This window comes from Entamoeba dispar, genomic scaffold, assembly GCF_000209125.1.
Source record: "Entamoeba dispar SAW760 scf_1105229463601 genomic scaffold, whole genome shotgun sequence".
Lineage (NCBI taxonomy): Eukaryota > Evosea > Mastigamoebida > Endamoebidae > Entamoeba > Entamoeba dispar.
Genome location: NW_001855774.1, coordinates 5,861 through 33,594, shown reverse-complemented (window position 1 = coordinate 33,594; position 27,734 = coordinate 5,861). Strand labels below are relative to the sequence as shown.

Here is a 27,734-nt window from a genome sequence, read left to right as displayed (position 1 = left end):
AAACAAGAGTTCTATAACCTTATCTAATAGTGTTTGTGATAAAGATGCCATATGCACTATTAATGATAAGAAATTATTTAATGAAAAGATTATTTGAAAGAGATTATAATATTTACAACACATTATCAGAAATAGCCCAATATCATTTTTGTTCTCTACTGAAATAAATGAACAAAAAAACATTGAAGTACAAACAGTTAAGAAAGTTTTATTAATTTGATTGAATAATGATTCATGAATATCAATAGATTTATATATAAGAAGAATCATTGATAATGTCATTGTTTTATTTTCATTTATACTGATCTTTTCACATAACCAACTTTGTATAATTTGTTCATATAATACAAAAGCCATTCCATCAGTATATAATGACATAATTTCTACAATATGTAAGACATTTTCTTTAATACAAATTTCTTTTAATTCAAAACTTCTTAATATATTTTGTAATGTTACTTCAGTTAGAAAGTTTGGACATAATTCATAAAGTGATAACGCTTCACAAATAATAATAGTATCACTACTCATAATTGCATTATCAAATGTACTTTCTAATTTATTTCTTATTTCATTAATAGAAATTTGAAACAATTCATCTCCACCTTCTAATCTTTGGTAATATAATCCACAACATTTCAATGTCCATAACGCCAATTCATTTATTTCTGGTAGTTTAAGGGTTGCTTGAATTATTTGGTTTACAGTTTTTTTTCCTTGTTCATTATAGCTAAATTTTTTATGACATAATAAATTTGTTAAACACCATAGAGCCTTATTCCTTGATTCTGATTGTGATTTTGAACATTTAATTAATGAATCTAAACAACCAATAGCAATAAGATATTCAGCACCATTCTGTAATGATGAAATGTTTATCGTTGTTGTTAATAATTCATTTTGAATTATTCCTGGTAATTTATTAAGTTGCATAATGGGTTGACTCAATAAACCTGCCATCAAAAATTCTTCTGATAAAAATCCATTTTCAACTTCTTTCTCACTTGCCCTCCTCAGTGCTTGAGTTCCATGGCACTGATCAATAAGTCTTTTAGAATTTAACAAAGAATATATCTCTTCATAACTTTTTAATTGTTCATCATCAATTTCAATAATTCGTTTTTTTGCCATAAAATTTCCTCTTCGAGATAACCGAATTAATTGTCTTTCATTTTGTCTGTCTTTTATAAATGAACTTAGGTCTCCACATCTTCTATACATCCAAAAAGAATAAGTCAATAAAAATTTGAGAGATTTAAATGATATCATTTTTGAAGATTTATTTTTTATTTGTTTTAAAATAATGTTATTAATATCATTTTTTAACTGATTTGAATTAATACTGTTTCTTTTTTTTTTCTTATTTTGTTCCTTTTAAAAAACTTAAAAATAAAAAATTAAGTTAAAAGATCTAAGAAAAATTAAAGTCCTTAATGTATTCTATTGATTGGAGATTAACACAAGTTTTTGGTGGTGATCGTTCGATTCAAGATGATATCAGTGACCAAGACACTGTTTCTACAATAGAATTTTCTCCTAATGGAGACTACTTAGCAGCAGGTGATTATGGTGGACGAGTTGTATTGTTTAAGAAGTCAAAAGTTTGTTACGTATAACAAAATAATTTATTAAGTTCTCTAATTACTTATAATTAATAGAACGATGAACTAGGTAAAGTTGATTTTAAATTCTGGACAGAATTTGCATCACATGAAAAAGAATTTGATTGTCTTAAAAGTTTAGAAATTGAAGAAAAAATTAATGTTGTTAAATTTGTTCATCAACCAACTGATGACTTAACATTATTATTAACTACAAATGGTTTGTTTTATTCTTTTATCATTTGTTATATTGTAATAAGTAATAATGTTAAATAGATAAAACAATCAAATTATGGAAAACGGCATCAAGAACTATGTACACTACACATTATAAACATGGCTCTGAAGTTCCTGAATATGTCCCTGATCAACAAACAATGTTCCCTGAATTAAAACAAACATATGGTAATTACCATGGATATCCAATACATTCATTATGTCCAATGGGTGATATGGAAACCTTTTTATCAGCAGATTTCTTAAAAGTTAATTTGTGGAATTTCGATTATTGTGATTCTTGTTATAACTTAATTGAATGGAATGTTGATGAATCAAAAGAATTAATTACTTGTGTAGAATCAAAAGAACTTAGTGATCATATCTTCATGTATGGATCTTCTACTGGAACAGTACGTTTATGTGATATTAGAGCAACAAAAACTTGTTCATCTGCAATTAAATGTTTGTTTTAATATTATAATAATAAAATTTATAGAAAAGTTATAATAATAAAATAGTTTTTGTTAATTCTGATGATTATTCCGCTAATCCACAACGACAAGAATCATTCCCTTCTATTTCATCAATCAAAATGACAAAAGATGGTAATACGTTAGTCGTTAGAGACTATCTCTCTATTCGTAAATTTGATTTACGTAAATCTGATGGACCACTTTCTATTGTTCCAATTCATGACCATCTTATTTCTAGATTTTCTGAACTTGAAGCTAACGATGTTTTATATGATAAATTTGATCTTTCATTAGATGGTACTAATCAGTATTGTGTTACTGGTAGTTATGATAGAGAATTTATTGTTCATGACTTAAAGAATAAACAAACACTACCATTACTCAGTCATCGATTCCAACCTAAAGTTCTTGCTCCATTACCACAAACTATTCCTCGTAATTCTATTCCAAGTAATGAACCTCTTTCAACAAAATTATTAATGAAATATGCACCAAGAGATCATCTTCCAGGAATGCCAATTGATTATTCAGCTAAAGTGGCATTAACAAGATTCCACCCAACAGAAAATCTTATTGCAACAGCTGTTAGTAATAATCTTTATATTTTCAATGGTTATTATACAATGGGATAATTTATTCCTTGTGTATGAATGATTCTATGTTATACTTCAATTTATTTTGCATTTTTTTCATTATTAACAAAAAAATAAAAAGTGATAAGCATTATAATTTATTTTACTATAATAAATAATAAAATCAAGGAAACGAAAGTTTAACTAAAAAAAAGTAAAACAGAAAGAAGAAATGACAACAACATTATTTCAATTGAAGAAGAATAACCAAATTCAATTTTTCATTAACACTAAAACCACTCCTACAACCAATCGTAAAACTGAAAAACTCACTGCTATTTCTACTTGTCTTGATGATATTATTAATGATAGAAAACCAACGCTCTCATATGATATAGTTTATAACTACATTTCTAACTTATGCTATTCTCCTGAAGGAAATATTATTGAACAAATCACAAGTATTGTAGATTCAACCCTTACTTCATTGTCCTCATTAACTAAACAACGATTAGTAATAGAGCCATCTCTGACTCAACTCCATCAACAATACATTATATTTTCAAAGAAATTAGCTCTTTTACGAAATTTACTTCTTCCTTATGATCGTATTAGTAATAAAGACCCATTAATTTTAAAAGCATTTGGTTTATTCCGTGAAGTTGTGTTATCAAACAATACAAATACTATCATTGATATGTTAATTGTTCTTATTAACACTTTAAGAGGAAGTAATTATGATAATAATATTGTGTCTTCTCTTGTTAGGATGATGTTTGATTGTAATTTACAAAACCAGTTCAAAGACAAATTATTAAAATCTACAAGTGAATTTTACTCATCTGCAGCTCAAAATAAAATAAATGAAACATTAGAAGATTACTTAAATGCTGTCAAATCGATGTTTGATAGAGAAGAGCATATTGCACAAGTCCATTACCCAACAATGAAAATTGACACTGTTGCTTTTACTGAAAAAGAATTAATGACAGAAACACTTCCATTAATTCTAGTAACTAAATTAACTCAATTAAAACAATTTATTGCCCAACAAAAAACTCATTCAATATTATTATTTATCTCATTAGGAAGTCGAGTAAAAAAAGACGAAGACATTCAAAAGGCATTAATTGGTGTTATTGTAACTTTAGGTAAAGAGTTTTGTTCAGAAAAAGATGAAAAAATTAAAATTAATAAAATATTTTCATTATATGATTATCTTTCACAATTAGAGAAACAGGCTCCAATGATTAATACTATTATTAAAATATCATTTGAAAAATTCATTTCATCGTTTGATAACGATGTTGCTATTGCATTGGTAAAATTTGCTGATAGAATGTTAAGAAAAGGAGGAATGAACCAACTATGGGCAAGTAAAATATTACAAATATTCAAATTTCTCAATGGAAAAGATACGTTTGAACAACATTATCAATTGTTATTATCTAAACGATTATTATATAAGGGATTTCAAGCTGAAGATGAAAAGATTGTATTAGAACAATTAAGACAAGAATGTGGTAATTCATATACATTTAAATTAGAAGAAATGGTTAAAGATGTTGAAACAGGAAAAGGATGGTATCAAGCACTAAATAAAGAAATGAGTAATAATGGTATGAATGGTCAATATGGAATGGTTGTTATTAATGGAACGTCATGGCCAGCATGTCCTACTATTAAATGTATTTCGTTACCAAAAGAAATAGAAAAAGGAGAAGAAGTAATGAGAAAGTGGTATATTAAAGAACATCCAAATCGTAAAGTTGATTTTAATCCATTATTAGGAATTGTTTCTGTAAAAGCACATTGTTTTGGTGGTATAGAAATTACTATGAATGTATTACAATTTGAAATTTTAACGAATTGTGAAGGTAAAACTATTAAAGAACTTAAGAGTAAATTTGAAGGTGAAGATGATATTTTAATGTTACAAATTAAAAGTTTAATGGGAAAAGAGAAATTAATATGTGTTCAATCATTTGATGGTAAAATAAAAAAACCTGAAGAAATAAAAGAGGAAGATGTTGTTATGTTAAATTCTAATTATCATAGCAATAAACCTAAAATCAAAATTAACACATTCCAAACTAAAGAAAGTAAAGAAGAAAAAGAAAAGGTTGATGAAAAGATTGTTAAAGATAGAGAAACAAGAATTGATGCTGTTGTTGTTAGAGTTATGAAAAAAGAAAAGAAGATGACTGTTTCAGAATTGTTAACTACTATAACACCAAAACTTGATTTTAAACCAGATGTAGAAGAAATTAAACAAAGAATAGATAAGTTAATTGAAAGAGAATATTTAGAAAAGGATGAAAAAGATGAAAATGTCTTACTTTATTTGGCTTAACATAATAAACATAAAAACTGATTTATTTTAATTGAATTCAGTTTAGATGAAAAAAGGTTAGTCTAAGTTATTTATATAATTAATAAAGGATTCTGAAATAAAGAAAAGATAGAGAGAGGCAAAGAATTTATTTATGTCTCCATAATAAATATAAAATGGAAAATAAAAAAACTTAAAAAAGAAAAATTACCAAAACAAAGATCAGAAAAGAAAAAATAGAACAAAATAAGAGAACAATTCACCAAAAAGAAAGAAAAAAATAAAAGAAAAAAATAAAGAAAAAAAGAAAAAAAATGCCGAATGGAGGGCAAAGAAAGAGAACTTAAAAATCAACAAATTAAAATGGAAGAAGAAAAACCAAAAAAACATTCTGTTGATGAAAGAAAACGAAGAACAGTTGACTGGCTTGGAGATAGGTTAGTTGAAAAGATAGATAGAGACCATTACATGTGTATTATTTGTTTCAAAAGAATGTCTAGAGGTTATGCTTGTTGTCATTGTATTGAAGAGCATCAAGATATTACGGATGAATTAAAACCGTATGTTGTTAAAGCATATACTAATGGAAAAAAAATTAATGATGAGTTAATGGATATGAGAGAAGAAGAATTAGAAAAAGAAAAAAGAAAACAAGCTGAAAAAATTGAAAGTGAAAAGAATTTACCAGAAACTGAAACAACAATTCCTGGACAACCTCCTGTAAACAAAGATGGTAAGACAAAGAAAAGCAAATCTACTAAAATGTCTCCTGAACTTAAAAGAAGACTTGAAAAATTAGAAAATGAAGGAAAAGCTAAATGGGAAATGAAACCTAAAAAAGAAATTGAAAAACAAAGAACTTCAGAAGGAAAACGAGTCACTTCTGAAATTAGTAAAATTATGGCTTCAAACGGTATTCCTTTTGCTAAAAGTGATGCGGTATGGAAAATAGTTACTGAAGTCATTAATAGTACAACTGAGCTTGGTCCACAAGTATTAGAAAAAATACGTTTTAGTGCAAGAACATTAAAAAGAAGATATGACGAAGCTTATCTTTCACAAAATAAACCAACTCAATTACAACTTTCTAATTCAAATACTAGTCAACTCCAAGAAACAAGTTCAGCCCAAATTACTCAACAGATGGGTATTCAACCAATTGTTCAAGAAAGGCAAATGTCAGAAACAGTAGTACCTCCTGTGTCCTAATACTGATTTGTCTTAGCCAAAACAGTTTAATTTATTTTTTTTTCATTCATTTTTAATTTATATCTAAAAAAATCAATTAAAAATTATCAGAATTAAAAGGAGGTAACATAGATGCATTCGAATGGGGTTGAGGTACTTGTGGTTGGACTTTTTGTTTATTTATCCTATTTCTTGAATTTTCAATATTTCTCCATTTATCTTTTAAATCAACACAACTTCTACCATCAAATTTATAAGCATTTAAGATGCTTTTCCAATGTCCAATACCAAATTGTTGAACTCCTTCGATTAAATTTTGTGTTTCCTCTTCACTAAATCTTCTTTTCTTTTTCTTTAATTTACTATGTTCATCGTCTTCCATTTTTGGTTTTGTAGCTTCTTGGTTTTTAGAATTTAATGACTTTTTTTTTATACTACGTTCTTCTTTTTCTTGTTTGATTTTAGGTTGTACTTGCATAAGCTGCCTTTGTTGTTGGGCTAATGGTTGTGTACTAGCAGGGAGTTGTTGATTTTGTATTGTTTCAAAGGTATCTGGTTGTTGTTGGTTTAAGAATTCTTTTACTTTTTGGTCTTCTCCTAATACAATTGATTGAAATGTTGATGAATCAAGGTTCATAGCTGTTTGTATTTCTTTAATTGAAATAAAATCAGTTGTAGGCCATGAAAACGGTTTAGAAACAACTCTACCATCAAGATATCCATAGAAAACATCTCTTAATGTTGATTGTATACTACTCTCTTTATATTGATATAATAATTGTTTAATATGATCTATTGTTCTATCCAATGGATATCGAGAAAGAATATATTGTACTTCAGGTATAGTTGATAAATATTTAAAACTGTCAGTTGTTTCATCTTTTGGTGGTGCTTTTAATAATGCTTCTGTAGCTGCTAAACAATATTTTCTAGATGAAGCTACATATGGTTGTTCAGATGCTGCAGGAAGTAAAATATTTAATTCTCGATTTAGATCACTTGGTTGTATTTGAGAACGCGCAAACATATGAAACACAGAAATCATTCCAACAATTCCAATTAATGAAGGAACAGTTTTTAATATTTCTGCATTACTATCAGAACAATAAATTTGAATTACATTAGCTATAACTTTTGGTAAATTCTCTACTTCACAACATGGAGGTTCTACACATTCAAGAAATTGAATAACAAATGCTAACGATCTTTTATTATGAAGAGATTGTGGAATGTCTGATTCCATGAATACTTGTTGTGTTAAACATTGTTCAAAAAGGTCAGAATTAATTCCTGAATCAATAAGATATTCACAAATTGATAATAATGTTTTTTTATGATTGTCATACAAATTAATTTCTTCAATTTGGTTTTGTTTTAATTGGTCAATAATACGACGTACTGAAGGACATTTGTCATCGTTCATAGTATTGTTTTGAGTGTTCATATTTTAAATTGTTCTTTTTTTAGTTTTTTCTCTCATAAAAGTCGATTTTTATTTTTTAATTTATTTTTTGTTTTTTCTTCTCTCTTTTAATCTAAAAATAGATTTTAACTTTTTTGTCCTTTAATCAATTATTCTTCTTTGGAAGTTGACAGAATGCATGGTACAATGGTCCAGTACCTTTCATGATATCTCTTCTAACATCAAGACATCTTAAATAATTTGCACGAACTTCATGACTTTCTTTGTCAACAACACTCTCTTTACTCCAAAGCCTTTCTGCAATTGCAGAATATCTCTGGAAAACCCTATCAAAGAAGTTTTGTTCATCAGTACTTTCTCCCCATGAACAACCTTCACCTCCTAATACATTTTCCTTTTCTGATGAAGAAAGTGATTTAACAGGGTCATTGTCATACATATCTCTATTAGTCCATACCCACATCGAATGAGTGTTAATACAAGTGCTAGAATCATAATTATTGCATAATGGCATTTGTTTATCTAAATAAAATCCTGCTGAAAATATTGCTTTATAACCTGAGCTAACAACTTGTTGAAGTAATCTAATATCATCCCATACTTGAACAATAGTGCTTTTGTCAGCATTTCCTTTTTTAAATACTTCTTCCCATACAACTGGATGTTTACCATTATTAATCACTTGTTCTTGTGCGTACTTATTAAAATATCCTTCTAACTCTGTAAGAGAATTGATTCCTTTTGATTTCATGAAATTTTGAATATCATTATATTCCTTTGATTTTGACCATCCACTTGTCCATACTTCGTCACCTCCAACATGAACATAATCAGTACCAAATGTGTCTGACAATTCTTTCATTAATGCGTCAATTATTGGGAAAGTATTTGGATTAGCTGGGTTTAATGAAAGAACATTCTCTCCATATCTCATTGAAGTACTAACAATATAATCCCAACAATTAGCAACCACACCTGGATATCCAAGATTCCATGATGCAGTATGTGCAGGTGTATCAATTTCTCCATAAACAATAACACCTCTATTAGCACCATATTGTGTTAATTCTTTAAGAAAAGATTGTGTAAGAACAAAACTTTGATCATACATTCCTTTTTGATGTAACAGTGGATATTTCTTTGATTCAAAGACAAATGTTTGTGCATCACTTAAATGAATATGCAAAACATTTGCTTTAACTGATGCCAATGTATCAATAATTCTTTTAAACATCAAAGGAGATAATGGATTTCTTGAAGGGTCTACCATTAATCCTCTCCATTTAAATCTTGGTGCATCACTTATTTTAATTGGTAATTGTGAAATTACGAATTTCTTTGATGAAATTCTAATTAATTGAAGTAATGTTTCAAATGCATGACGTGCACCATATACAGTAACTGCTTTAATGGAAATACCATTAGTAGTAACTTCAAGAACATAACTTTCGTCAACCCCAATTTGTAATTTTGGCATAGGATTTGAAGAAGAAAACTCTAAAAAAACATCAGTTACAACACTTGAAATTGATGGAGTTATTCTTGGTAAATCTATTTCTTCAAATAACGACACTTTAAAATCTTGTAAACCTGTTTGTTGTTGTAAAGGGAATGAAATAGTGTGATTGAAATTTGATTTAAGGAAGTTCATACAATCAGTATTGCAAGTTGATTTTACATTTAACTGAATAGAAGAAGTTAGTGCAATAGCTAATGATGATTTCCATTGAAACGATACTGAACTTGGATATGGCATTAAAAGTAATTGGTTCTGGACATTCAGACCATTTCCAGCAAAGGCTGTAGAAATAAGTACAATGAAAAGGAATAACATAAGAAAAAATAATGAGAAATTTTTAAGTTCTATTTTTTTTAGAATAAAAACATAAAAATTAATTTTATTATTATTTCCAAAACTAAAACTAAGAAATATGTAGATAAATATGAATAATAACAATTCAAATACATCATTTAATAACAATCTAGATAATCAACAGATGTCTAATGATGAGAGTATTAATCAAAGTGGTAATGGTTCTGATAGAACCTATCAAACAACTCAATTAACTTATAATTATTTATTAAGCCACCACTATATCCCACCGAATGAAGGTGAGATAATAGAACATCAATTAGTTGTTCCATTAATTGTTGGGAATATATTTCTTCAACCTGAAACAATTGCACCATTTATTTTACGAGGAGGATTATGTGGAACATTTAGACAATTGTTAAGGAGTTCTAATGGTATCTTACGTGCATGTATCATTAATGAACACAGTCTTGAAACAAATGAATTCAAAGAAGTTTATGGATGTATAGGTAATGTAATTAATTACGAAGATTATGAAAGTTCAATAGCAATTATTTTCAAAGGGATTAAACGATGTAAATTAATTACAAACAATAGAAGAGAAACAACAATTCCAATTGGAAAAGTAGAAATTATTCCTGATATGAAAGATATAAGTTATTTGTATTCAATGATTGTTAATAATGGGTGTTGTGGTTATCAGTACTGGAAGTTACACTGTCTTGAATACTCTAAAAAACAAGTCATTGATTTTATAAAAAAAATAGAAGGAGAATTAACTTCTGAGAAATTAGAAGTAATTCAAGATACAAATGAATTTCTTACAGCAGTTCATAGCCATCTTCCATTCTCTATAAATGAAGAATTACAATATGAAAGAGCACAAACAGTAGAAGATGCATTTAAAATATGTATTCATTGTATTCAATCTACTCAATTAATTTGTGCGTGTTGTAATGAATTTAATATTAAAACAATATTTTGTCCAACTAAAAATATCTTCTCAGTGTCAACAAGTGGAATTAATTCAAACCATGTTAATCCTGCAGGATTTACATTTACTGTAACGACAGCAATTCATTGTTCTAATTTAAGAGTTGAAACACAACCATCTAACGAATTTTCATGGTTTGAGGGTTATGCTTGGCAAATTATTGTTTGTGAATCTTGTGGGAATCATATTGGATGGAAATTTACTACTCACAATGATTTATTAAAGCCAAAAATATTTTATGGATTACGTTCTGATTGTTATATTTTTTCTCAATGAATAAAAAAGTAAATAAGTTACTTAGCAATTAAAACAATAAAATTTCTTTTTGTGTTTCAGATTTTATTTCTGTGTTAACTATAGTAGTAATTTGGTCCATTAATACAGTTGCTGCCATTCTAATTTGTTTGTTTGGGTGATTTACTGTATCAACTTGTAACTGACTTAGCACTCTTTGGATTTGATCACTACAACTCCATATGAATACGTCAGGAGAAGTTAAAGAAATTACTTGGAGTAATCCTGAGAGTAATGAAAGAACAATTCGATCATTTGAACGACAATTTTGGTAGAGAATAAACCAATCATTTACAATACTAGTAGTACCGTAATCTTTGAGATAATCAATTGCTTGACATATATTATATTCAAATTTATTTTCATAACACCACTGGACAATATATTCTCTCAAAGGATCTATCCAATCCTGATAATAACCACATTTTTTCATTGTCTTAAGTACAATGTCTTTATCAATTAGAATTTTTTCAATTAAAATACTACTTCCTCTTTTTTTACAATAAATTGATTTATCTGTAACAACTTCATATAAAATAGCAATCTGCCATTCTTCAAATTGTTCTATCCGATAAATATTTTTAATAGTTAGTATCTTTTTTATAATCTCCTCTAAATATGGCCCAACAAATTTATTTGATTTCTTAATCAATTCTACTCCAATACTTAATATCAATTCTACTTCTTCATAAGTTCTATTACCAAAATCATCAAACAGTTCTAACCATTCAATAATATGTTTTGGTTTTTTTACTTTTCGTTTAGAAGTTTCTTTTTCATTTAGCTCTTTAATTTTAGATGAGACATCTTGTATTATATTCTTATCTTCTAACTGTTCATCCTCAGTAGATAGAATATTTTCATCAATTGGAACAGGACTTTCTTCTATATCTTCAACACCATCAGCCTCAATAGGTAATTTAATATTCCATTGATAATCTGTTCTTTTTTCTTTATTATTCATTTCCATTTCATTCATTAGGATTAATGCAAGTTTTTGTATTTTTTTGACTGGTGAAGTAATTCTTAAATTAACTCCATTAGATAGTAATGATGTTTTAGTTGAATATGGAATACATCGAATAATATAAATGATGTATTGTGTTAAAATCCATTGAGAAGAAGGGGAAATTGTTGTTGCATAAGTTTTATTCGAATAAAGTGAAAATATCAATGAAATTAATTGAATTGCTTTTGGTGAGTGACATAATTGAAGAGCTAAATGCATTAAGTAATGTTGGTTAATGGTGAGATGGTCTTGATTAAATACATCATAATATAATGAGATGTCAATTTGATAGTTTTTATAAGATAATTCCTTTAACATTAATTCAAATTGTTGTTCAGTGAATTGAATTTTTTGATAAACGAACGATAAATAATCTATTCTCATTTGTAGTGAACATTTGTCTAAATAATTTAGAAGAATTTGATATTTATTAATAATTTCATTATTTTGTATAACCACTTTTATTCCTTTTTCTAAGTGATTAATAGTTTTGAATTGTTTTAATGCATCAACTTGTTTATCTAAATTGATACCTTTTGAGAAAAAAATTTGATAATATACATAACTGTAGAACGTATTAACATCAAAGAATTCATCACAATAGCCATTTAGTCGATTATTAATTTTCATTGCAATAGAAAGTACTTTGTTGATAACTTTTGGTTGACAATTTTTGAGTAACTCACTGCACCAATTTTGACGTTCCTTAAAAAACCTTATAGATATTTCTTGTAATTTATATAAATGTTCTTCTGACCAATTTTGAGATTTGTCTAATGAAGAAACAAGCATCATGAAATGTTGATAAACATTATGAGAGGAAAGAAATAATACTATTTCGTCCACTGCTTTTTCTTCCACTGTTATCATTTCTTCTAAAGACTCATTTAAACTTTGAGAAGAAAGAGAGGTGTTTTCTTCCCACAATAAAGCCATCTGAAAAATCTATAAGAACTTAAAAATATAAAAGGATGACGATTATATTAGATGTAGGGACAAAAGAAATCAAAGCAGGATTATCAACTGAAGAACTCCCATCAATAAGAATGTCTCCTTTCTGTTATAAACGAGAAAATAAATATATTAATACAAGTTTTTTAAATTCAAAACAGTGTATGAAAGATTATGAACCATGTATATTAAATGGAGAATTAAATAAAGAAGCATTTATTTCAACACTAGAAGAGGTGTTTAAAATATACAGTAGTGATTCTGTTATATGGGTCAAGTCAAATGATCATCCAAGAATTATGGGAAATGAGTCATACGAATTATTATTTGAACACTTTGGCATTAATAAAATTTATTCATCTCCATCTCCTGTTTTAGTTGCGTTATCATATGGACAAACGAATGGGTTAGTTTTAGAATGTGGAAATATTTCTTGTTGGTGTTCTGTAGTTTTTTCAGGGTATGTTCTTGAAAACTCAATAACTCAACTTAACTGTGCAGGTAATTTCTTATCACAACAAATATTAAATAGAATCGAAAGAGAGTCCATTGGTGTTATTCCAAGTCCTCCAGAACATTCATCTCCGAGTTATATTAATCTTGCAAGAGATTTATTTATTGACCAATTGAAAGAAACTCCAAATACGTTTAATCAATTTGATATAAATAGTTATTGTAGAGAATTATTATTTCCTTTAACAGTTTGTTGTTTTTTTTAATTGGTAATGCAGAAGTACTCATTCATAGATAGACGAAAATAACATAGGGGTAGATAATACTGTATTAAAATCTTTAATGAAATGTGATTATGATGTCATTATGGAAGTATCAAATAGACTAATACTGGCTGGTGGAACTTCTTTAGTTCCAAACCTTGGAGAAAACGTTACAGATACAATGCATTCTTATTTCCCTTCATTTTCATGTGAGGTTATTAAGGGGCAAACACCAACACTTCAACGATACGCAGCGTGGAGAGGAGGTGCAATGATTGCTAACACTAGGTCTATTCAAAATATATGGGTTACAAAAAAGGATTATGAAGAGAATGGAATAGGGATTGTGGATAGAAAATGTGGGTAAGATAAAGAAAAAAAATTAAATGTTAAAAGGAAATATCCTGGTTTTTCCATTTTCTTTAATGAGTACACTTTTATTACTTTGAAAAGAAGAACTTAAAAAAAAATTAAATTGTAACGAATGACATTCAAACCACAAATTAAAATCAAATTTAATAGGTTAGTAACTGAGTGTTTTGATATTTCTGGATGTATTCAAAAGAAATATGAAATACCAAATAGTTATATTAGTTTAATTAATAAATTAACTGAACAACGAAATGCTACATTAAGACAACAACCAACTAAACAATTATTAAATGTACTTATAATATATTTGAGTAGTTTAATTAGTATTTATAAAAGTGCTAAATGGATCGGAGTTGATGCTATTTGGAAAACTAAAACAAAAGAGTTTAAAAGTTCATTAATGAAACATGAATTAATGTGTATATTATATAACATCGGAGTAACTTATTGTGAAGAAGGAGATTATAAAAGTTCATTACCATACCTTACTACAGCATTAGATATTTCAAAAAGTATTAATGGAATTTTAGGACCAGAAGAAATTGATTGCATTTCAAGAATAATTGCCAGTTACTCAGAAGAAAATCCAAGAAAGGCATTGAGTTTATTGGGAAAATCTGCTAAAATATTGAAAAGAATTAATTCAAACGAAAAGATATGGGCAAAGTTAGTTGAAGTAATAGAAATAGGAAGATATTCTATTGTTATAGATGAGGGTTGGAGAAAGTACGCTGTTGACTCTTTACATAAATTAATTGAGAAAACAGATTTGAATGAATTTATAAAAATTACTCTAAGAATGTTTTGTGGGGAAATTGGTAAAGGAAAAGGAGAGAATAAAGACTGGGTATGGAATGAAACTGAGGATATTCAATGTGAACGTATTGATATTGAAAATAATGAAAGTGAATGGAAGATAAAAAAAATAAAAGAAGAAGTAAAAGAAGAGAAAAATATTCAAGAAGAAGTTCAGTTAATTCCTAATCGGATAAATTGTGGGTGGACTATAACTTTGTTATTAGATTTAATTAAAGAGGAAGAAATTTTCCACAGAATTAATAAAATAGAAGAAGAAAATAAATGTTATGGACAAGGAAACTTAGAAAAAGAACTTATAGATAAATTAGAGGCAATAAAAAAATTAACTTATAAAATCCAAAATTTAAAACAAACCATTCAAAGTCAAAGAACAGGAATTAAGGAAATAAGTGATACTGACAAATTTAATGAATGGCTCAAATGTGGAGATCAGTCTGTTTGTGAAAATCTTAAAAATGATGAGTTAATTGATCAAAAACAATGGGACCAAATTGGTGTTACTATTCAAACATATGTAGCTTACCAATCAGTTTTAGAAATGATAAAAGATATTGAAAAAGTTAAACAAGAAACTGATAAACAACGAAAAGATGATCAATATACTCAACAACAATTAAACTTATAATTTAAATTTTTTTTTGTCAATTTTTATATTCTTTTATTATGCATTTGACATTGAATGTAATATATTAGATTGATTATATGGATTAAAAGTACAAGTAAGCTCTCCAACAAGATACGCTACGTTAGACTGGCAACAACAAAATGACCGTGTTTTAATATTTGCATGAAAACTACATTTGTATTTTGTTTCAGGAATATAACTAAGTAAAGGACAGAGACATTTAGGAATAGCAGATATTGGAACTACTCTACCTTGTGACTCATAAAAAAATTTCACGAACTCTTCAAAAGCAAGTGCATGCATAAATCCACTTTCACTAATTTTATCATATAGTCCTGCTTTAGTTGCAAGATTTTCAATACATTGAACACCCCTCCTAAATGAAAGACAAATAACTATTGGAACAAATGCCTCTCCACATTTCTTTGTAAATGTCCAAATAAAATTATTAATTTTATTCCAAAGTAATAAGAAATTAGTTGGATCAGATGGATTATTTTCTGGTGTAATTCCATGTTCAAAATCAGCATGTTGTTTAGCTCTTAATAGATATTGGCTTGGAACTACTTCATTGATAATTTGAAGAAATGGTTTGACTGGTTCAGCACTAGGGTCTAGCGTAAATGGTTGAATACATATTTCAATAGGAACACATGTTTCATCTGTTGTATAATTTATTCCAAAATCAATAAAGAAAAAAGGTTGTTTAATTGCTTGTTCTCCACTTCTTTCAAGAGAGTATCGTAGGAAATTTTGAGCCGAATACATTAAGTTTCTTAGTTCAAATATAATTTTTTTTTTATTTTAATGTTGTAATATTTTAAAATCAAAAATATTTTTTAAATAACAAAAAAATGAATTAAGCATCAAATGCATCAGCTGAGCGTATTGCTCCTTGAACAAGATTCGCATACTTAACAACTTCTTCTGATATATTACTTAATGATATTAATGCTGATATTTGAGAATCAATATCATTTTCTAATAATTGATCAACTACATTTAATGTTCTGTTTGTACGATAATCAAAATTACATAATTTTAATGTTGTTTTCAATAATAAAAGAAGTAATTGTTCATCATTAGCATCATACATACTAACATAAGTTTCAAAGAAATCACTACTAGTTAATAAATTACCAATATTGTCATCTTCAGAATATAGTATAATATTAACAAATAACCATGAAACTGCTGTTTTAAGGTTAAAAGATGTAGATTCTAAATATAAGGTAACAATAGAGAAAAGAACATCATTAATAATACTCTTAATAATTGATTGGTTTGGTGTATTAGCAAGATTTGATAATACAAAAACTATATGAATAACTGTACTATCTGTGAAATTAGATTTAAGTAAATGTTTTACTTTTAAAATGAACCCTTTATTAAAAATATATGTTGCATACTGATCTCCATGTTGAATAAGACAACTGATAGTTTCTAATGATGGTGGTAGACATTCGTGTTTTGATGAATCAATTATTTGAAGTGCAACATCACATAATCCATTTTGAATTATAAAATCTGAATTTTCAGGGTTTTGTGCTAAGAAAGATATTGAGTACATCGCATCAACACAAACACTATTTGCTATACTATTTGTATTTGATTGAATGATTGGTATTAATGGTCTAATTGATTCAAAATCAACAAATGGTTCATTTCTACATAAATTACTAATTAAAAACATTAAATCAATTTGCATTGGGATTGAGTGTTTATAAAATTGAACCATTTGTAAAATTACCCGAACAATAGCATTTGCTAATAATAGGTCTCTTGTTTTTGCTGAATCTCCTGCTATATTGGCTAATAAATGAATAATCATTCTTTGAACACGTACATCATTTGAACATAGCCCCTGTGCAGATATATTTATAATTTGTTCATCAATAAGATCATCAACATTTTGACTAGAAGCAGTTGCTAGAGAATTTAATATTTCAAGTGCTAGTATTGCAATTTGTGGCTCAGGGTTTAGTATTTGAGAAATGATTTCATTTAATAATCCACTTAATTTAATTAATATTGATTGTGAATTAGCACCATTCTGTACAAAGGTTTGAATCTCTGATAATACATTAAATAACTCCTGATCATCTGTTGCTTCTCTTAATCTTTTAATAAAATTATTTAATTCATCAATTGGTTTACGAATTGCTGTTGGCGTAATTTCTTCTTCTTCTAAAGTTCGTGGCATATATACAAATTTTCGTTGACCTCCTTGAATTACCTCTTCTTCACTTTCTTCACTAACTGAAGTACGCCTTTTAGCTAAACAAGCCTCTCTTCTACTTTGTCTTAATTGAGATAATATTTGTTGTTTTTCTCTGACAGTTTCATTCCTAAAATCTGCTCGTAAGTTAGACATATAAAATCTGATTTATGAGATGACTCTCTAAAACAAAGTCATCCTTTTCTTAAAACAAAAACTCAATTTTCTTTCACCATGGATACGTTCATAATTGGGCCTTTTCTATCTAACCAAACAATCCTTAACAACCAAGTAATGGTAGTTTAAATTAATCATTGGTAATACTTTTTTATGGGTGTAAGTATAGTTTCTTTAATAATAAAATAATAAATCATCTAATTATTCATTTAATGAATTTCACTCTGACATATCAGAATTTCATCACATTATCTCCAGAAATTCGTGATTGGGTTTTAATCCCTTTACTCATTGTTACTGTGTGTTCTAATTACCTTCGAACTTATATAAATAATTATCTTGGTGGAGATGAAAAGCGTACTCCTCGCTCTCAACAGGGTTTGTTCATTCTGTTTTTTTAAGCCATAAGATATACTTACACTACATAGAAGCAACTATTCTTCAAAAAGCTCAACTCTTTTGTGAACGACATTTTGTATTATTCTCTTCTACAGTAAAGAAATTACGTGCTAAATTCACAGATGTTGATAATGGAATTTTAATGATTCAAAAAGCTCCAACTGAAGATGGAGTTCCAAACATGCCTCAAATGGATCCAACAAGCATGCTTGGAGGAATGAAAGGAAATATGGTGATGATGATCATTCAAATAGTCTTAATGACTTGGATCGGAAGCATGTTCGATGGATTTCTTGTATTAAAAATGCCCTTCCCATTGAGTTATCGATTCAAATTAATTACCCAACAAGGCCTTGGAGGAATGGATCTTGACGTGTCTTATGTTAGTAGTATGAGTTGGTACATTTTAATTTTTGCTGGTGGAAGATATATCATTCGATTATTTGATTTAAATGATAACGTAATGGATATGAATGCTGCTATGGGAATGGCAATGCCAACTGGAAAATCAAATCCAATGAGTGCTATAACAGGTGTTGTGAGTAGTTTTAATAGTGCTGCTGACAGTATTAATATGATTGACCATGATGACAAATGTTTGATGGATACTATTGAAGACGATGTTATGAAGGACTTAGGACTAATTACTGAAACAAAAACCCAAAACAAATTGAAGAAAGATTAATTAATCTTCATTTTTTTTCTTTTATTCCTCTTTAAAAACTCTTGTTGGTAATGCCCCAATCATAGTTTGCAAACAAGGAAGTGAAATGGCTAATAGTTATTTGAATAATTATTTGTTTAGTCCATTCCAACTTGATAGTCTTGTTCAATCAATTAACAATAAAATGATTTCTAAATGACCTGCTTAATTATTCATTTTTATTTCAATCTCACAAGTCTTTTATTTGGTTGTTTATCAACTTCTAGTTTCTTTATTCATTTTTATGTTGTGTGTTGCATATCATGATTGAGTTGTTCTAATGTTTTAGTTTCTGGTTTTATCTTAATTATCAATTTTCTTATTTACAAGTTTCTTCTTATTTCTTTTTATCATTTTTCTAATACCTTCTTTGAAAAGTCCAATATATATGTAGACTGATATGTATTTAAAAGTTTATTTATTTTAGTATTTTATTTTATGAGACTTATGTATTTGTTTATTAAAATATATAATCATAGTGTTTTTCAAATAATTTGATATCCGTTTTGTGTATTATATGAATTTTCATCATTTCATTATTATTAAAATAACTTTTATTAACTTTTTTAGGTTATGAATAAGAGTATTTTATTATGTCTTACAAATTATTGTTTTAGGGTGTAACATCTTTCTTTCAATGATTTCATTTAAATTATCGTATTTATCTTCTTTAGTTATCCCATTATCTAATCATTCTTATACCTTTCTTAAATTTGATTCTCTCAAAATCTTTATTTTTCTATTAAATTCTTTTTATTATATTTTGTTTAACAAGGGTGTATTCAACTTAGTGCTCTGTTTGTATTTATTCTAATATTCTTGCTTTTCTTTCTTTTAGTCATTATAATTAATATGACTGAACTTCTTTTTAACAGGATTAAAAATAAATATAGAAAAGAGTGGGATAATGGCTAATATCAATGGTTAGATAAATGGAGAATTAGCAGAATTACAAAGAATAACCATTGATAACCCTTATAAATATCTTGGTATTGAAATAGGAGATAAAATAAATATTAATAAATATTGTACAAGATTATTAAATGATGTATCTTCTATTCTATCATCATTATACATTATGAAATATAGCAGCATCAATACAATAAGAAAAATTAATAATGATATAATCTCAAAATTAAGATATGGATTCTGTATTGTTCCATGGAAATTTAGTGAGTTTGAGAATATAGATAAACAAATAAGAAATTCATTGATATAACTCCAACCATAGAGTACAAACATCCACAAAAATAGTTTATACGTCACAATAAATGAATTATGAATGTGATCAATGTCAGCACGAGATGAATATTGTAAGGAATTAATAAGAATATATTTAAAATATAAATATCAAATACAGAAATAGGAGAAATGATAGAGGCAGTAAAAGAGAATCCAAAATGAATAATTAAAAGAATGAAGAGAGTATTTGGTAAGAAAATTAATTTCAATGAATGAATATAATACAGTTAAATGAAATAAAACATGATGTAAATAAAGTATTTGAATTTGTAACAAATAAAATAAATGAAAGATATTTAAATGAATTGAAAGAAATGAAGTGAATATATAAGAAATGTAAATTGTATATTTAATATTATGAAATTAACAGTAACCACATGGATGTCATTAAATATAAAAAGAAATACATTCTTCCAAGTAGTAAAGATGCAAGAAGGAGTAACTATGACAGGAAATATTAAATCTAAAATACTTCATATTGATATATTAAAATATTGTAAACATTGTCATAACATATTGCATCTATTATCCATATATTGTTAGGATGTCCTGTAATGAAGAATAATTAAATATTAAAACATGATTATGTATGTAAACAAATATATAAACATATATTAATTACCCATTTTAATGATTTTGATGAAATAGATTTTAATACACATCATAAATATATTAATAATGATGAAATGGTTATAAATTACATTAATGATTTATTGGTTAGTGACCATTCGTTTAATGGTAGAATACCAGATATATATTATCAAATCATCAAAGAAAAAAAGGATATATTAATGATGTTGATATATATTAAGATAGAAACATTGAATTAAATTACATTTACAAAATAAATAAATACAAAGAATTACAAGAGAAGTTAATACAAAGAAGAGAATTAACTTATGTAGAAATAATACCTGTAATATTAACAATAAATTAATACATAAAGAAACAGTAAGAAGATTGAATTCACTAAAATTACAAATGACTTCAACAAAATACTACGAACAATCATTATTAAAAACATGAAAGACTTAATGTTCTACACATTCAACACTAGCAACACATTAGAAGAGGAACCTTCTAATTCTCATATGTTAGAAATGAACTCTATTGTAGAAATAGAGCATATTGAAATCACTGAAATAATCACTTCTCAATATTCATAATATTAAATTGTGGATATATCTATTATTTGACACTTTCTTTTAACACTTTCATAGCCTCATTTTTCGATGAACCAAACCTTAAAACAATCTACTAAAATAAATTTTTGTTTAACTTTTAGTACGGAAATTCTTAAGGCAAAATAACCTTTTTGGGACAACTTTTAGAAAATATATGAAATTTAATCTACACTCAATTAATAACCAAAGTCCTGATAAGGATCTTTCTTTCGACAACCCATTTTATTCATCCAAATTACTACAGGAATAACTAGAAATGGTAATAAAAGAATAAAAAAAAGGATAAACACAAAGATGTATCCGTATTTTTCTACAACAGAACATCCTTGAGTTCCTAGGAAATGAATATTATAATTAAAAAGAAAGAAAAACAGAATAACAAACTAGTAAAACATAGTTCTACTGAATGATCTTGTAAAAGAATTTCAAGTTTATCCATTCCAGTGTCGTTAAGTACCTCAAAAGTAATATTGTCACTGAGATAGATCTTATTTCCTGGTGTATTACTTATGAATGGAGCACATGACTCTTGGTAACAATCACTCTGAGAGCTGAGTGAATCTCCTTCAACAACTAAAGTTACCGCCATTGAACTTATTTCAATGGCAGAGTTAGCGTAAAGAACACTCCAACTTTGGTATTGGTCATAGTAAATTGTAAAGTGAGCACTTTCTATAAGGAGAGATTTTGATATGTAGATTATTGATTGACGAAGAAAGAGTTCTTGGTTAAGGACAGTGATCAAATCAGTGAAGTGGATATCGGAATTAATGAGATTCAAGGTAACCTTTCTATCAATCGAGATAAAGTTAAGTTTAGAATTAATCACAGATAGACTTGACAGTGTTGATTCGTTAACACTTTTTACTTTTTTAATAATGACTGTCTCATTAATGTCAAAGAATTGAACAGCACCTTCTGGTTGACTAATAACTAAATCACCAATTGATACAAAGGAATCGCTTTCTGTTGTTATTCTAATATATCCTACATTCATAGTATAAATATTTGAAGATAATATAAAACGAAAGATTGGAAGTTGAGAACATGCAGGATTTATTGGACTAATAAACATTAAAGAATTTGTGGTAATGTTATACAACTCTATGCCACAAGCCAATGGAGTTAAATCAATAGTACAATTATTTCCGTTACAAGGGCAATCATTTTGAATAAATGTATGAGGGCTAAGAAAATCAATTTTGTCGACACCTTCTATCGATCTCATTTTGCATGTTTCAGAGAAAGCAGGAGGAAAAAATATGAGAAGAATAAGAAACATAAAGACTAATTAAGACTGGTAGAAATATAGTGAAATAGTTCTTTTTATTATTCTTTATTAAAAAAATAAACTATTCATTCTTAAAAAAATGAACTAGTTTTTATTTTATAGCTCATCTTATTCACTATAATGTCTCGTTCCAACCAAGACATGTATTGGTGTCAGTTTTGCAAGAAATTTATTCAAAATAAAGACGTTGTTTGATATTTATTTTTCTTTTTTTATTTCAATTTTGGAAGAGTTAAAAAATAATAATTTAGACAAGACAACAACATGAATCGAGTTTCAGTCATAAGTCAAACATGCAGAAGTACCTGGAAAATGAAAAACGTCAAGAATCTAAACAACAACAACAAGAATTAAATACATTAAATTTAATTAAGTCAATGGAAGAGAATGCTATTAAACAAGTAGAACAAGACATTTCTCATAATGCCATCAGAGAAACTATTGTTCAAAAAGATGAAAAACTTAGAGAAGACTTAAAAGAAATTAAACAAAAAAGGAAAGAAGCACAAGAAGAAGAGAAAGCGTCTCGTTCATATCTGTTTATATATGAGAATGGAAAATTGAAGAACCCTATAAAAACACAAACCCAATCTAAAAACCCAGAAACAAAGTTATTAGAAAAAGAATTAAGTAAAGAAGGAAATGAAGGAGGTTGGTATTTTAGTGATAATAAAGATCTACCTTTTGATAGTAATGAGTGGGAGTTTATTTAATTAATTATTTCTATATTTATGAATAATAAAAAACTTAAACTAATATTTGATAAACCATTAAATTATGTTAACTCTTAAAAAGAACATTTTTTTATCTCTTCTTTCCTAATCCAGAGGTATTAGCTCTGAAGAACATAATATCACCATCACAAACTTGATAATTTCTTCCTTCTTGTCTATATTTTCCTTGTAATTTAACTTCTTGTTCACTTCCATATTGTTTGAAATCATCAAATGTCATAACTTCAGCACAAACAAATCCTTTCTCAAAATCACTATGAATAGTACCAGCAGCTTGTGGTGCTTTAGTACCTTTTCTGACAGTCCAACATTTAACTTCATCATGACCAGCAGTGAAGAAATGAATCAAATTTAATGTAGTATAACCAGTGTTAACAATCTTAGCTAATGCTCCAGCAGCAAGAATTTCTGGTTCAGAAGATTGATTAGCTGTTTTAGCAAGTACAGCATCAATTTCTTTAGCAACTATAGCTCCAGAGTATGGAATAATTGGGTCCATTGGGAATGGTTTACATTTTTCTTCAATCCAATTCTTAATTTTCAATAAATACTTATTTCTCTTTCTTAAGAAATCATTCTCAGACATATTAACTAAATATATCATTGGTTTAGCAGTAAGTGGAAGAACATTATTAATAAAACCTGCTTCTTCGTCTGTCCATTCGTTAAATCTAATTGGTCTTTTTTGTTTGACCATTTCAAGACATTTATTTAAACATGCAATTTCCTCAATAACAACTTTATCTTTCTTATGAAGGTTTTGTTTAGTAAGGGTTTCAACCTTTGCTGAAATAATTTCTTCATCTTTTAAACATAGTTCATTTAAAATAATTTCCATATCTCTTATTGGATTAATGTCTCCTTCTACATGAACAATGTCTTCATCTTCAAATACTCTAACTACTTGATAAATACCATCAACACCACTGATATGTGAAAGGAATGCATTTCCAAGTCCTTCACCAGCAGCAGCACCTTTAACAAGACCTGCAATATCAGTAACTTGTAAAGATGCAGCTACTTTACTAGCTGGTTTATAATGTTCACATAAATAATCAAAACGTTCATCAGGGACAGCAACACGAGCTTGGTTTGGATCAATGGTACAGAATGGATAATTTTGAGCTTGAACTTGACACTTTGTTAATGCATTAAATAAAGTAGATTTTCCGACATTTGGAAGTCCAACAATACCCATTCGAAGATGATTAGTAAGTCTACCAAGAATTACTCTTTCTTTGGGTTCTTGCTTCTTTGACATGAAAAAAATTAAAGAATAAAAAGATCAATTATTATTTTAAATAGTATCTTTGAAGGTTTGTTGGAAAAACGTTTTGCCACATGTTAAAACCCTGAGACAAAATTTTTTATTAAAAATATTACTTATTAAATATTCTTTTATTTCTTTTTTTAAAAACCATTCTTGACATAATTATTTTTATTTTGAAGAATTAAATTATACAGTAAATGATGTTGAATAAATTGATGAGAATATTGGATGTTGTAACAATGTCTAATTTAAAAATTATTAATTCATTTTTTTTAAATAAACAAAAGAAATAAACAACAAACAGAATAAGAATATTTCGATGAACAGAGACTTCTTTTAAATTGAGACAATAACCTTTTTTGTTGTGAAGTTTGTTGAAATAATGAACAATAATTAATAATATTTTTTATTCCTATACAATCAGTTGTACTATCTGGATATTTAAATGAAGAAAGCTCAAAATCTATGAGAGTGACTTTTAAATTAAATAAATATCTTCTATTATGAGATCTATCAATCAAGATATTTGGTTCTCTCTTTAAAAGAATATTTTTAGAATGAATATCCCCATGAGAATATCCAAAAGATTCTTCAGCAATGTTTAAGCTCCATAATAATTGAAAGATTACTTGAAGTAAGTCATTGTAACTTAGTTGTTTTATTTGAGAAACTGTTTTTCCTGAATTTTCTGATATAAAACCAATATACTTTCCTTTTTTAAGTAAAATAAATGAAATATTATCTCCATTTGTTTGGGAACTTAGAATAACTTCTTGATTTCTTTTTGTATCATCAACAAGTAGAAGATCATTTTCATTAATAAATGAAACAGTTCTTAATAATGGAAGAAAACTAGTTGTTTGATTCTTTAATAATTTAGTGATTCTATTCCATTTTTCATATTCTGTAATGCTTTGTTGATTAAATAATCTTATTTTAATAGTTTGATTATCCAACATACATACAATTGAATGATTTCCAATACCAATTACTCTACCAATATTTTTGACAACATTATCACTAGCAATTATACTTGGCCATTGGTCTGTCATTTAAATTAATACTGTCTTTAAACAGATTAATTAATTTAATTTAAGTTTTATTTGATTAAATAAAACATCAAACTTTGTTTCGATTTATAGAAACCAAAAAATGTATAAAAATTGGAAAAAAAAGAAAATGACAAAATCAAATTTAATTAAAATTGAGATGCAGCAGCAGAAACAGCTACTTTGGTTCCTTGTTCAACAGCAACCTTCTTAACCCTCTTCTTAAGAACAGAACGAGATCCCCTAGCACATAAAGCAAAACCAACAAAATTCATTGATTGCATGACAAAACAAATAATAGCAAGTCCAAGATAATTGATTCTAATACCTAAGAAACATAAGAAACATACACCAACCCATAATAATGGTGCAGCTATCATTGTTACCCAAAAAATCATCATTTCAATATAACTTAATCTTACTTTTTGATGATCTTCCATGGCTTCAAATATCCATTGAGAAGAACCATCTTCATTAACTTTATTCCACCATCTTAATCCAACTAATAACCTTCCGCTAATATTCTTAGTAATCCAGAAATCGACTGCAGTAAGTAATAAACAAATAGAAAATGATATGACAAAATATCCATCCATAAATATAAAGAATAATGCATAAACAATAATTGCAATAAGCTTAAGACCAATATGTAATCCTGCTATAATCGGGTGACGACTTCCTTTTTCAATGACTTGATTGTTTTCTGCAGTTCTTTCTTCTTGAGTTGTTTGAACTATTTTTGTAGCGTCCTGAAAATCCATTTAATTTGTATTTTATTAATTGAGTTCCTTTAAAATTCCTATCTTTTTCATCTCATTTTTATTTGTCTTATTGTTTTTTTAATTTTTTTGATTAAAACGAAGATATGATTGGGAAATAAATTAATAATCTCTCAAGTATCAATAAATACTTCCCATTTGTATTTATCTAGCCCATTTTTATAGACCTCACAACATAAAAATGTCCTTACTTCTTTAGCTATTTATTTATAAAATATATTGTAAAACATAAACAAAAAATATATTATTTTTTAACAGAAACTAATAGTTTTTTCATTAGAAACTTAATGCAAAGAGATGATATTCTTTGCCAAGTTTGTACATCAAATAAAGCAAAGTATAAATGCCCTAAATGTTTAACCCCATAGTTTGTTTTTTTAAATCTTTCTCTTATAGTTTACCTCTCATTATTAGCTGTACTGTTTCTTGTTTCAAAAAACATAAAAGCCAATGCAAAGAAGAAATTAAAAGGTCTGAACCAATATTACCTAAACGAAAAGATAAAAAAACAAACTATTTAAGCGATACAATTAAAGAGAAAATACGTTTGTTTTATTTTTTCTTTATAATTAATTATTAACTTTTAGTTGAAGACAAAAGACTGTTAGAAATATTACAAATACCACGTACTATTGAATTGTTAAAAATTGTTCAAGAAGAAGGTGTTGATACCTTAAAGAGTTTGATGTATGGAGAAACACAAGATGATATAATTTTTCAAAACTTTGCAATGAGAGTTCTTCAAGCGGTAGGATTACGTGACTCACAAGGAGTCTGCATTTTATAATTTAATTTTGGTAAATATAACAATCTTTAAAGAGTAAAAAAAAAAGAAAAATTTAAAACTTCAAACAATAAAATGAAAAAATTAAAAAATCAATAACAAAGAGAAAAATTGAACTTTTAAATGATAAATAACATAATTAAATAAAGATGAATATGTCTAATGACCCTTTACCAATTGCAACTTCTTACGTTAATGACAAAACTAAGTTTTTAAAAACAGGTACAACTATTTGTGGATTAGTTTGTGAACAAGGACAAACTGTTGTATTGGCGTGCGATTCACGTGCAACTGTTGGGCCAATTGTAGCAGATAAAGCTTGCATGAAATTACATAAATTAGCACCAAATATTTATTGTGGTGGAGCAGGTACTGCTGCTGATTTAACTCATGCAACAAACTTTATTGCCACAAAACTTGGAGTTCATCGATTTACTATTGGACAAATGCCAAGAGTTGATACTGCTGTTACTATGCTTAAAAGACATTTGTTTCCTTATGGT

The 27,734-nt window shown here is 27.3% G+C and overlaps 20 protein-coding genes across 20 annotated transcripts in view, besides 28 other annotated features; 10 read left to right on the top strand and 10 right to left on the bottom strand.

Moving 5' to 3' along the window:
* The window catches only part of EDI_335150 (uncharacterized protein), a gene marked incomplete at both ends in the record, with an annotated part of 1,535 nt that extends 266 nt beyond the window's left edge, over window positions 1-1,269 (bottom strand). The window contains one exon of the mRNA XM_001741147.1: window positions 19-1,269. Within this exon, the coding sequence (XP_001741199.1) occupies window positions 19-1,269 (1,251 nt within the window). The remainder of the gene's footprint in view (window positions 1-18) is intronic.
* Window positions 1,270-1,277: 8 nt separating this feature from the next.
* Window positions 1,278-1,326: a sequence feature (AT_rich).
* Window positions 1,327-1,372: 46 nt separating this feature from the next.
* Window positions 1,373-1,401: a sequence feature (AT_rich).
* Window positions 1,402-1,433: 32 nt separating this feature from the next.
* Window positions 1,434-2,925, top strand: EDI_335140 (protein phosphatase pp2a regulatory subunit B, putative; the record flags this gene model as incomplete). The annotated part of the gene is made up of 4 exons (XM_001741146.1): window positions 1,434-1,601; window positions 1,659-1,821; window positions 1,878-2,282; window positions 2,339-2,925. 4 exons carry the CDS (start codon window positions 1,434-1,436, stop codon window positions 2,923-2,925), a joined length of 1,323 nt encoding a protein of 440 aa, XP_001741198.1.
* Window positions 2,288-2,337: a sequence feature (AT_rich).
* A 90-nt stretch (window positions 2,926-3,015) lies between the features above and the next one.
* Window positions 3,016-3,050: a sequence feature (AT_rich).
* A 47-nt stretch (window positions 3,051-3,097) lies between these two features.
* EDI_335130 (cullin-4B, putative) lies at window positions 3,098-5,218 on the top strand (the record flags this gene model as incomplete). The annotated part of the gene is made up of 1 exon (XM_001741145.1): window positions 3,098-5,218. One exon carries the CDS (start codon window positions 3,098-3,100, stop codon window positions 5,216-5,218), a length of 2,121 nt encoding a protein of 706 aa, XP_001741197.1.
* Window positions 4,044-4,078: a sequence feature (AT_rich).
* Window positions 5,219-5,361: 143 nt separating the features above from the next.
* Window positions 5,362-5,455: a microsatellite.
* Window positions 5,456-5,461: 6 nt separating this feature from the next.
* Window positions 5,462-5,512: a microsatellite.
* Window positions 5,513-5,518: 6 nt separating this feature from the next.
* Window positions 5,519-6,406, top strand: EDI_335120 (uncharacterized protein; the record flags this gene model as incomplete). Its single annotated transcript, XM_001741144.1, has 1 exon — window positions 5,519-6,406. One exon carries the CDS (start codon window positions 5,519-5,521, stop codon window positions 6,404-6,406), a length of 888 nt encoding a protein of 295 aa, XP_001741196.1.
* Window positions 6,407-6,431: 25 nt separating this feature from the next.
* Window positions 6,432-6,493: a sequence feature (AT_rich).
* On the bottom strand, window positions 6,483-7,829 carry EDI_335110 (uncharacterized protein; the record flags this gene model as incomplete). The annotated part of the gene is made up of 1 exon (XM_001741143.1): window positions 6,483-7,829. The coding sequence occupies one exon, from the start codon at window positions 7,827-7,829 to the stop codon at window positions 6,483-6,485; it is 1,347 nt and encodes a 448-aa protein (XP_001741195.1).
* A 44-nt stretch (window positions 7,830-7,873) lies between these two features.
* Window positions 7,874-7,898: a sequence feature (AT_rich).
* Window positions 7,899-7,953: 55 nt separating this feature from the next.
* Window positions 7,954-9,642, bottom strand: EDI_335100 (beta-hexosaminidase alpha chain precursor, putative; the record flags this gene model as incomplete). Its single annotated transcript, XM_001741142.1, has 1 exon — window positions 7,954-9,642. One exon carries the CDS (start codon window positions 9,640-9,642, stop codon window positions 7,954-7,956), a length of 1,689 nt encoding a protein of 562 aa, XP_001741194.1.
* A 30-nt stretch (window positions 9,643-9,672) lies between these two features.
* Window positions 9,673-9,718: a sequence feature (AT_rich).
* Window positions 9,719-9,751: 33 nt separating this feature from the next.
* On the top strand, window positions 9,752-10,891 carry EDI_335090 (uncharacterized protein; the record flags this gene model as incomplete). Its single annotated transcript, XM_001741141.1, has 1 exon — window positions 9,752-10,891. The coding sequence occupies one exon, from the start codon at window positions 9,752-9,754 to the stop codon at window positions 10,889-10,891; it is 1,140 nt and encodes a 379-aa protein (XP_001741193.1).
* Window positions 10,892-10,919: 28 nt separating this feature from the next.
* On the bottom strand, window positions 10,920-12,854 carry EDI_335080 (uncharacterized protein; the record flags this gene model as incomplete). The annotated part of the gene is made up of 1 exon (XM_001741140.1): window positions 10,920-12,854. One exon carries the CDS (start codon window positions 12,852-12,854, stop codon window positions 10,920-10,922), a length of 1,935 nt encoding a protein of 644 aa, XP_001741192.1.
* A 35-nt stretch (window positions 12,855-12,889) lies between these two features.
* On the top strand, window positions 12,890-13,952 carry EDI_335070 (actin, putative; the record flags this gene model as incomplete). The annotated part of the gene is made up of 2 exons (XM_001741139.1): window positions 12,890-13,570; window positions 13,617-13,952. 2 exons carry the CDS (start codon window positions 12,890-12,892, stop codon window positions 13,950-13,952), a joined length of 1,017 nt encoding a protein of 338 aa, XP_001741191.1.
* A 117-nt stretch (window positions 13,953-14,069) lies between these two features.
* On the top strand, window positions 14,070-15,401 carry EDI_335060 (uncharacterized protein; the record flags this gene model as incomplete). The annotated part of the gene is made up of 1 exon (XM_001741138.1): window positions 14,070-15,401. The coding sequence occupies one exon, from the start codon at window positions 14,070-14,072 to the stop codon at window positions 15,399-15,401; it is 1,332 nt and encodes a 443-aa protein (XP_001741190.1).
* Window positions 15,388-15,441: a sequence feature (AT_rich).
* EDI_335050 (uncharacterized protein) lies at window positions 15,438-16,169 on the bottom strand (the record flags this gene model as incomplete). Its single annotated transcript, XM_001741137.1, has 1 exon — window positions 15,438-16,169. One exon carries the CDS (start codon window positions 16,167-16,169, stop codon window positions 15,438-15,440), a length of 732 nt encoding a protein of 243 aa, XP_001741189.1.
* Window positions 15,839-15,860: a sequence feature (AT_rich).
* Window positions 16,170-16,184: 15 nt separating the features above from the next.
* Window positions 16,185-16,257: a sequence feature (AT_rich).
* A 3-nt stretch (window positions 16,258-16,260) lies between these two features.
* Window positions 16,261-17,775, bottom strand: EDI_335040 (importin subunit alpha-2, putative; the record flags this gene model as incomplete). Its single annotated transcript, XM_001741136.1, has 1 exon — window positions 16,261-17,775. One exon carries the CDS (start codon window positions 17,773-17,775, stop codon window positions 16,261-16,263), a length of 1,515 nt encoding a protein of 504 aa, XP_001741188.1.
* Window positions 17,523-17,543: a sequence feature (AT_rich).
* A 194-nt stretch (window positions 17,776-17,969) lies between the features above and the next one.
* Window positions 17,970-17,990: a sequence feature (AT_rich).
* An 18-nt stretch (window positions 17,991-18,008) lies between these two features.
* Window positions 18,009-18,880, top strand: EDI_335030 (uncharacterized protein; the record flags this gene model as incomplete). The annotated part of the gene is made up of 2 exons (XM_001741135.1): window positions 18,009-18,174; window positions 18,225-18,880. 2 exons carry the CDS (start codon window positions 18,009-18,011, stop codon window positions 18,878-18,880), a joined length of 822 nt encoding a protein of 273 aa, XP_001741187.1.
* A 421-nt stretch (window positions 18,881-19,301) lies between these two features.
* Window positions 19,302-19,338: a sequence feature (AT_rich).
* A 290-nt stretch (window positions 19,339-19,628) lies between these two features.
* Window positions 19,629-19,663: a sequence feature (AT_rich).
* Window positions 19,664-19,768: 105 nt separating this feature from the next.
* Window positions 19,769-21,334: a repeat region.
* A 166-nt stretch (window positions 21,335-21,500) lies between these two features.
* On the bottom strand, window positions 21,501-22,606 carry EDI_335020 (uncharacterized protein; the record flags this gene model as incomplete). The annotated part of the gene is made up of 2 exons (XM_001741134.1): window positions 21,501-21,658; window positions 21,709-22,606. 2 exons carry the CDS (start codon window positions 22,604-22,606, stop codon window positions 21,501-21,503), a joined length of 1,056 nt encoding a protein of 351 aa, XP_001741186.1.
* Window positions 22,607-22,647: 41 nt separating this feature from the next.
* Window positions 22,648-22,676: a sequence feature (AT_rich).
* Window positions 22,677-22,908: 232 nt separating this feature from the next.
* EDI_335010 (uncharacterized protein) lies at window positions 22,909-23,328 on the top strand (the record flags this gene model as incomplete). Its single annotated transcript, XM_001741133.1, has 1 exon — window positions 22,909-23,328. The coding sequence occupies one exon, from the start codon at window positions 22,909-22,911 to the stop codon at window positions 23,326-23,328; it is 420 nt and encodes a 139-aa protein (XP_001741185.1).
* Window positions 23,320-23,376: a sequence feature (AT_rich).
* A 43-nt stretch (window positions 23,377-23,419) lies between these two features.
* EDI_335000 (uncharacterized protein) lies at window positions 23,420-24,610 on the bottom strand (the record flags this gene model as incomplete). Its single annotated transcript, XM_001741132.1, has 1 exon — window positions 23,420-24,610. The coding sequence occupies one exon, from the start codon at window positions 24,608-24,610 to the stop codon at window positions 23,420-23,422; it is 1,191 nt and encodes a 396-aa protein (XP_001741184.1).
* Window position 24,611: 1 nt separating this feature from the next.
* Window positions 24,612-24,653: a sequence feature (AT_rich).
* A 55-nt stretch (window positions 24,654-24,708) lies between these two features.
* Window positions 24,709-24,766: a sequence feature (AT_rich).
* A 39-nt stretch (window positions 24,767-24,805) lies between these two features.
* Window positions 24,806-25,671, bottom strand: EDI_334990 (uncharacterized protein; the record flags this gene model as incomplete). The annotated part of the gene is made up of 2 exons (XM_001741131.1): window positions 24,806-24,862; window positions 24,922-25,671. The coding sequence occupies 2 exons, from the start codon at window positions 25,669-25,671 to the stop codon at window positions 24,806-24,808; spliced, it is 807 nt and encodes a 268-aa protein (XP_001741183.1).
* Window positions 24,864-24,900: a sequence feature (AT_rich).
* Window positions 25,008-25,030: a sequence feature (AT_rich).
* Window positions 25,672-25,696: 25 nt separating the features above from the next.
* Window positions 25,697-25,736: a sequence feature (AT_rich).
* Window positions 25,737-25,817: 81 nt separating this feature from the next.
* Window positions 25,818-26,429, bottom strand: EDI_334980 (protein FAM18B, putative; the record flags this gene model as incomplete). Its single annotated transcript, XM_001741130.1, has 1 exon — window positions 25,818-26,429. One exon carries the CDS (start codon window positions 26,427-26,429, stop codon window positions 25,818-25,820), a length of 612 nt encoding a protein of 203 aa, XP_001741182.1.
* Window positions 26,430-26,647: 218 nt separating this feature from the next.
* Window positions 26,648-26,702: a sequence feature (AT_rich).
* Window positions 26,703-26,734: 32 nt separating this feature from the next.
* Window positions 26,735-27,234, top strand: EDI_334970 (uncharacterized protein; the record flags this gene model as incomplete). Its single annotated transcript, XM_001741129.1, has 3 exons — window positions 26,735-26,814; window positions 26,862-26,992; window positions 27,035-27,234. The coding sequence occupies 3 exons, from the start codon at window positions 26,735-26,737 to the stop codon at window positions 27,232-27,234; spliced, it is 411 nt and encodes a 136-aa protein (XP_001741181.1).
* Window positions 26,998-27,027: a sequence feature (AT_rich).
* Window positions 27,226-27,324: a sequence feature (AT_rich).
* A 56-nt stretch (window positions 27,325-27,380) lies between these two features.
* Window positions 27,381-27,734, top strand: part of EDI_334860 (proteasome subunit beta type 7,10, putative) — a gene marked incomplete at both ends in the record, with an annotated part of 651 nt that continues 297 nt past the window's right edge. The window contains one exon of the mRNA XM_001733494.1: window positions 27,381-27,734. This exon is cut by the window's right edge and continues 297 nt beyond it. Coding sequence (XP_001733546.1) covers window positions 27,381-27,734 — 354 coding nt within the window.